The following is an 8,280-nucleotide window of genomic DNA, read 5'->3' on the forward strand; positions in this document are numbered from 1 at the left end:
CAAATACCGGGTGACCCAGAATAACGGGAACATTTTTTGAAAACGTCATGAAAACGTCAAGTGGGAAGGGCAAACATGATTTTATGTAAAGTTCAAGACTTGCCATTTGAGAATAAATTATTGATAAAAACTATCACTTTTTGACAATTACTTCTTCAAGATGGCTTCCTCCTGCACGAATACATTCTTGAAATCTGCGTTGAGATTCCTGAACGACTGCTGCAACAGCTCTGCTGGGATATTGCTAATTTCATTTTTATTCGTCTGTTATGATTCAACCACAGTTATTGGTTGTGAAAACGTTTGATTTAAGATAGCGCCACAAACAGAAAATCGCAGGTGGACAGATCATGGGACCAGGAAACGCAGATGTTGCAGCAATCAATGAGGAATCATCAACACAGATCTTAAGAGTGTATTCGTTCATGAGGAAGCCATCTTAAACAAATAATTGTCAAAAAGTGATAGATGTTATTAATAGTTCTCAAATGGCAAGTCTTGAACTTTACATTAGTTCGAATAAAATCAGTTTTGCCCTTCCCACTAATGTTTTATGGCGTTTTTAAAAGTTTTTTAAAAGTTCCCGTTATTCTGTGTCACCTTGTATATTCAGTTCATTCAAACATTATTACCTTGCGCAAAGTGTGATTTTATAACCAGTAGACCTGGTGTCTTTGTCTATTATGACGGTCTTTCTAAACTTTTGTCTTCCAATCAAGGCGGAAACAAATTCAAATCTTTTGAGATCAACTCATGATCTCTATCAAATACTTATACACAGTGATATGTATGCGGAACCCTTCAATAAATTGGAGACTGTTGTAGATATAATACTGTAATTTTCAGGATAAGTTATTGGTCAAATACTCTACCTTTTGACGTACAACTGAATTTCAACCCATCTTGAGGGGGTGACTAAGGGGTTGTAACTCGAATATTTTAAGTATATCATTTTAAATGCCTTTTTAAAACAAGAAAGATGGCATCAATAAAAATTTTCTATGATACTTGTATCCACAATGGCGGCTGATTGAAGTTCTAGTTTTTGAGGAAATGAGTTGTTGTAACTCAAATATTTTGAATGTAAACACCCATTGTGTGATACATCATTTTAAAGGCCTTTCTAAAACGAGGAAAATGACATCAATAAAAATGTTCTGTGATACTTTTATCCGAAATAGCGGCTGATTGAAGTTTTAGTTTTTAATAAATAATTTATAAGGTCGGAAGGTGGAAGCTTAGTTGTAAATTTGTCGATTGATTGATTGATTGATTGAGTACTTTATTTATGTAGATTACAATATATACTGGCTTATACACTTATATACAATAGCTTACAATACAGCAAAATTATAGATGAATTTACATAATATAGACTAAGAAAATAATTATAACTGTATATGATATGAAAAAGCAATTTGTAATATAATAACTATAGATAATAATTATATTGTTATGCATCTACATAAATTGGCGGAGCTTTGGACATATCAATGTCCATTCTTCGGAAAGAATATTAAAAATATCCTCCCCACTAACTCTCTACCAAAGCGTTAATTTCATTATTTAAACTAAGGATTTATTTATTAATGGAAATATTGTAAAAGTTTTAATCAATATGAATATTTAAGAGAAAAAAAAAACAGAAAATTGATAAAGTAAAATAATTATATAGGTAGATAAGATCAAATAATTGATTAATAAAATGAAATAGGCTGAAAGTAGATCAGGGTTATCAACTTTCAGTAATATACAGCAGTAGGCTATGCAGTGGATCAGAGTCGATTAGAGTCGGTCGAGTCTGTGATTGCAGAGAGGAAACTTCCTCAGTTCAACATGAGCGCATGAATACTCACAGGAAATTGGAGAACGCTGGCCGGTACACAACGGTAACATAGCCGACGTTGTATCCCTGCCGCTGTATGCCTTCTCTGCTGCGCATGTCCATCCCAAGTCCGAAGTTAATTTGAACGGAGTATAGACCTCTTGGCCTATTGAAGCTGGTCGGGATCACTATTTGCAGTCTTTCATTTTTTCTTGAAACACTAATACAGTATTTGAATTTTCTACTGGATAATATATTTCTAAATTTCTACTGAGAGCAGATTTGCTCTGAAATTATCTTGAACCATGATGAATGTTTCAGATTCGCCATATCGAACAGCCATAAGTGGTGCCGTGTTGAAGATGCAGGAGTCAGGCAAATTGCAAGAACTGAAAGATAAATGGTGGAAAGAGATGCACGGTGGTGGAGCTTGCGATGGAGTGAGTTGGCCTAGCTTCCTACATAAAATTATACCATCCAATAATTACATAATTCGAATCTAAAGGGTGTCTGACAAGTCACTCCCTATTTTCATACAGCTATAATTTCTTCATTCATAAACAAATTTTGTTAGAACTACATTCGTTAGATAGAGCACTCCTTGACGTTGTGTTTAACACCAATTTCCATTTGTTTCAGTTTAAAAATTCCCTCTCTTTTGACTGTGGAGAAACGAGCCAAAATAGCAGGTCTGGGGATCTGTGGTGCGAGTACAAAGGTGGTGGAGGGCTGAACGAGGGATCTATTCAACACTGGATTCAAAACACTAGAATTTTTCTTGAGAATCGTTGCAACAGAGTAATGTGAAAGACCACTTTCACGAGATCCTTGACGCATTGATTTCTTAGGGCTCCTCATGAACATTTCACGAACTCTGTCAACATTCTCTGCTGTCCTTGACGTTGATGGTCTTCCTGATCGTCTCGCATCTGCGACACTCCCTGTTGATAGTGATTTGGAATAGCAATTTTTAACAGTTTTTGCATCCAGTGTTGCATGGATCCCTCGTTCAGCCCTCCACCATCTTTGTACTCGCATCACAGATCCCCACACCTCATAATGAGCTGCTATTTTGGCTCGTTCTTCCACAGTCAAGAGAGGGGGCATTTTTGAACTGAAACAATTGAAAATTGGTGTTAAACACAACCTCAAGAAGTGCTTTATCTAACAAAAGTAGTTCTAACAAAATTGGTTAATAGATAGAGAAATTATATCTGTATAAAAATATAGAGTGACTTATCATCAGACACTCTGTATATTATAATTTTCCTTCTTCAATATTGCTTATTTTTCCATTCAGTTTCATTTGTTTGATTCGTCTAATTTTATTGTAGGGTTGATTGTAATAGACCCCTAACTCCTTTCTCCTAGGTCGAATGAAGGCAGCAGTTTTATTCCATTCTGTATTAGTATTATAGTATAGTGTATTATTTACCTATAATAGTAGTTTAGCTGTCTTATAATACGAAAGATAGTACTGTATTCTTATCAGGAAAATCTGACTGAGTAGTTGTAGAATAGCTGAAGAACGATCGTCGTTGAAAACGAAAAAAGTGTATATTTCAATAATAACCAATCATCAGAAAAACGTTTTTTCCATAGTCGTTCAATCTCAGCTGTTTTCCATGCATGACATCAAGCTGGTAAACAGCTGTTTGCAGAACAAATAAACATATTATGATTCTCATTACAGCATACTCGACTGTAGTGAAATCATATGTTTTCTTTACAGTCGAGTATGTTTCCTAGTTCCGGAATAGGAACAGCAAAACTTCTACAAAAAACCATCTTCAACGCTTCAGGTGGAAGTTTTGTCAACTTCCGCAAAATTCCTAACTCGGAATTTGTAAACTAGGTTATGTTGATAGAATGCATGTATATAGTAACTTCAGCATAAGCAGGTTTTATTTTTTAAATTATTCTTCTTCAGATTGTTATGACAAAAAATAGTGTATGTTACTTGGACGTGAATGTCTTTTGCAGTGCTCGAATGAAATTCTAGTCTCGGCTAACGCCTCGACTAGAAACACCATTCTCGACTGCGAAAGGCCCCTTCCTGTCCTTGTGACGTAGGATACTATTTCCACTTTCTGAGTAATTTGTGAAGGTTATATTTTGGTAGTCATCTATATTGCAATATATTAGATTAATTCAGTATAAATATGGTATTGTCAAACCACACGTTTATTGAAAATCAAGATACTGGTTATCAATTCAATTTTAAACATCATAAGTGTGAATTTTAAATACATTTCCATAATTAATTCTGATATTATGCTACAGCAAGATGAAGCACCGCCGTCCAATGAGCTGGGTCTGTCGAACGTGGGTGGAGTGTTCCTGGTGTTGATCTGCGGCTGCGCAGTAGCTCTGTTCGTCGCAATGCTTGAGTTCTTGTGGAATGTCAGGAAGGTTGCCGTCCAGGAAAAGGTGAGAAACACTAGAATCTTGGAAACTCTCATATTTTCTGGTTTATTTGTAGGGTTTCTATATCTGCTCCAACTCACCTATATTGACCAAACGCAGTGAGGTCTCTGTTTCAACTCGGAATTTTCTTTCGTCTGTCTGTTGTATGTAACGCATTTACGGCCAAACGCGTTGATAGAATTCTATGAGATTTGGCAGGAACATTCCTTTTTCAACTGCGCGTCGATGTATACACAAGGTTTTTTGAAATTTTGCATTTTAAGAATAATATGAGAGGAAAAGGAATTTCCTCCATACTCCGATATCACTATATATCTCATCTACTCTAAAGATAGGATTTATCAGACTAAAGAATTATTCATAATCAATCAGCTGACGAGTGGATTATTCATTGCATGCATTACACAGATGTCTGGAGAACAGATGACACCAGATACTTGAGGATGAGAAAACTGTGTGAAGTCTACAGTTCACAGAACTTCTAGTTTCTACTGATTTTCGCATCTGTTATGATACATCTGCATCTGCTATCTATTTCTTTATTTTCTACTGTAACCCGTGCTCCGCAAGGGTCTAATATTAAAAGTTGACAAATTGAAAAATTGAATCACTGAAATCTTGAACAATTCCAAAAAGTCTATAACCCTCCTTGGTAAATTAAGAATCTTTATGCAAAATTTGAAGTTAATCAGTCCAGTAGTTCAGACGTGATGATGCGTCATTCGTGAATTTCCTATCCCGTACGTGTATAAGCCAATTCTTCCCTTCATTATATTATATCATAGCCACCTGTAATACAAGGCCCTGGCCTACATATATTGCAACGTCACAGTGTAGGCATAGAATCTAATTCATGATTGGTAAAAAAGATCAGCTGGTATTTTTTTAAATCTTTTTCACCAATCTCCTTTGTTATATTACTAGCAGGTAACCCGTGCCCCGCAAGGGTCCATTTTAAACCGTGACAAACTGAAAACTTGACCGAGTGAAATCTTGAAAAGTTTGAAATAGACCTAGAACCATACTCGGCTACTTAAAAATCGATATGCAAAATTTCAATTTAATTAGTCCAGTAGTTTAGACGTGATAATGCGTCAAACATAATTATCCTATCTCGTACGTGTATGAGCCAGTTCTTTCCTTTATTATAGAATTGATAAATTCTTCAACTTGGTGCTAACCTAATAAAGTGAGAGAACTCAAATCTTGTTTAGGAACCTTCCTCAACTTAATGCCAACCTGTCAAAAATGGTCTGGATATTAATTTGGTTGCCACTTTCAACCATCTGTTTATAAGAGGTATAGTCTCTCTATAAATTATAGTTCTATATCAACATAAATGGTATGTATTTATGTCCCATGAATGAAATTTGAACATTAATTTTGAAAAATATATAAGGAAAATTGAGATTTGGGCTTCGAGGTGCACGAGATTGATATTTTTAGAATCTATGTGCAAATTTGGAGATCTGAATCATTCCCGTTTTCCGGTATGCAATCCACAAGTTGACATGTTTTGATGCGAACAAACACAACCCCACTCTTTCTTATTATATAGATATCATTTTCTAGTTGTCGCAGGTATTTCAATATCAGAATCTGTTTTCCTTTTAGATCTATGTGCAAAAATTTGGAGATCTGAATCATTCCCGTTTTTCCGGTATGCAATCCACAAGTTGATATGTTTTGATGCGATCAAACACAACCCCACTCTCTCTTATTATATAGATATCATTTTCTAGTTGTCGCAGGTATTTTAATATCAGAATTCTGTTTTCCTTTTAGATATCACCAAAGGAAGCTTTCATGCTGGAGCTGAAGTTTGCCATGAAATGTCATGGAACATCGAAGCCAGTGAGAAGACCAAGAGAGCCCAGCACTAAGGGGTCCTTCATGCAGTTAGATGTTTTCGAAAAGAAAGGCTCTATGTGATAACAGCCCTCATAAGCTCATAAGAACAGTGCTTGAGAAACATCAAGAGGCTTCATACTGCCAATAATATTATCATTAACTAGACATGGTACTTACACCCGGTTACACAAGAGTCGTTCAACTTTTCCTAATTCAATGCATCAAGAACGAATCAGAGAAACCTTCTTCTCAGAAAAACCTTCTCTGATTGGTTCTCGTGTAATCGAATCATGATTAAAATGTAACAAGCTTTTATGCAACCGGGAATTGAAGTTTTGTATTTTCCTCTGAGAACTTAATTACTTGATAAGCTCGATTACCATATGCTTTTTAATCAAGTGACAAGAATAGGAAATGGTGGTTGTTCATCTTAATTTTCTGGTGTTGGTACATTGGGTGTATTTACTGAATACTACTAGAAGTTGCATATACATTTCTATCACATTCGGATGAATTCTACTAGTCCATTTGATCTAGTCATAGTCTTATCTAGTCACTAGGTTCATCTGCCATGTTCATTTGACTAGATTTATGCTATTTTTCTTTATTGTGGTAAGGGTTGTAGTTCATGAATTGCAGATGGAGCTCTGAAGAACTATAATAAATCATATTTATACTCTTGTCATCATTCAATAGACTATGTATATTCCCCATCTTATTGATTCTTGTATACGCGTATGTTCGTTTGATGTTGGGTATTTTTATTTATTTATCATGCAATAGACTATGTATATTCCCCATCTTATTGATTCTTGTACACGCGTATGTTCGTTTGATGTTGGGTATTTTTATTTATTTATTGTACAAAATACCACAATCATAATAATATAATTATGACATTGGCGGAAAAAATAGGCTGAGCCTGTACTATTTCTCTCCAAAAATTTTGATAAAAGTTAAATTTTGAAAATTTTGTGAAGTAAACAACTACAAGATTAACCCATTTTGGACTATGTGTAACATTTTATAAATTTGGGAGAGGAATAGCACGAGGTTATCTTATTTTTTCTTCCCTATCAATTTGATGATGCACTAATTGTATGAATGAATAAGAATCAATCACATTTTAAAATACATCTCAATTATATTGCATGAGGTTAAAAGTGACAGAATGAAAATGTGTACCCTTTGTATGGTGAGATGACAATTAGAGGCCTAAATAAAAATATGATGAATTGATAATGCGAAATGAAAGGAAGATAACACATAAATATTATGTATAATAATATAACAATATAATAATATAGACAATAATTTCAATTTCAAACTAATAGAACTATTTTTGGGTTCTCTATCGACTCTCTCCCAATGCTTCTCGAGGCCAAAATTAGTTTATTTTCATTCTAATGTAGGCCTATAAAGCAAAATGTAGCCTACTTGGTAACTACTTGAAAAGTGCCATAATGCCTTATTATTTTATAATGTCCTTCTGGAAGGACCTGAATATTATTTTAGCTTTTTTCTTGGTCCCTTTTAACATTAGGTACTTTATTTTTTATTCGAGAAGCTTCTTCCCTCCTCCATCTGCTTGCTTTCTTGTCTTCAATTTCCTACAAAATCTGAAATACCCTAGGTAAATCACACAATGACCAATTTGTATCTCCTTTATAATGATATACGCTTCGTTGACTTTTATACAATTTATTGTTCTTGAAAAATGAATAAAGTATTATGTTACGTTATCATTTGTGATTGATTATTACTATCCTTCATCACATTTTGTTCATGGTATGAGGACTTGGAGATTAGAATCTGATGATGAGCATTAGAACTTAGAATTTGTATAATTAAAACTTCTCCTAATTCTTCTTCTAATGATATTGAACATTATAACTTGAAATTTGTATATAGTTAAAGCTTCTCGAAACATAAATTTCTATGTTGAATACTAATTTCGAGACTGATGGCTTGAAAGTCTCAAGGTATGCGCTCTCAAATTTAGCAGTCTCAAAAACTTGATAGAAGATTTAATGAAGATTTCATTGAGCTTCAAAAAAACTCCATGACATTGGATCAGGCTTATAAAATAATACAGGATAATATAGAGTGTGGAGATAGAAATCCAATTTCTCAAATTTCCATGAAACGTGCGAATAACATATTACTTTGAAACGTTG

At 34.3% G+C, this 8,280-nt stretch overlaps 1 protein-coding gene across 6 annotated transcripts in view; it reads left to right on the plus strand.

The window, feature by feature from the left end:
* Positions 1-7,851, plus strand: part of LOC111054418 (glutamate receptor ionotropic, kainate 2) — a 56,669-nt gene extending 48,818 nt beyond the window's left edge. For 5 of the 6 annotated variants that reach the window (XM_039429168.1, XM_039429170.1, XM_039429172.1 and 2 more), the window contains 3 exons: positions 2,147-2,265; positions 4,109-4,255; positions 6,038-7,842. In XM_039429168.1, the coding sequence (XP_039285102.1) occupies positions 2,147-2,265; positions 4,109-4,255; positions 6,038-6,184 (413 nt within the window). In that variant the 3' untranslated portion in view covers positions 6,185-7,842. Of the gene's footprint in view, positions 1-2,146; positions 2,266-4,108; positions 4,256-6,037 lie in introns of all 6 variants that reach the window. The other variant, XM_039429171.1, reaches the window with a different exon arrangement.
* Positions 7,852-8,280: the final 429 nt, after the last annotated feature.

The sequence above is a fragment of the Nilaparvata lugens genome, chromosome 5 (genome assembly GCF_014356525.2).
Source record: "Nilaparvata lugens isolate BPH chromosome 5, ASM1435652v1, whole genome shotgun sequence".
In the NCBI taxonomy this organism is placed as follows: Eukaryota; Metazoa; Arthropoda; class Insecta; order Hemiptera; family Delphacidae; genus Nilaparvata; species Nilaparvata lugens.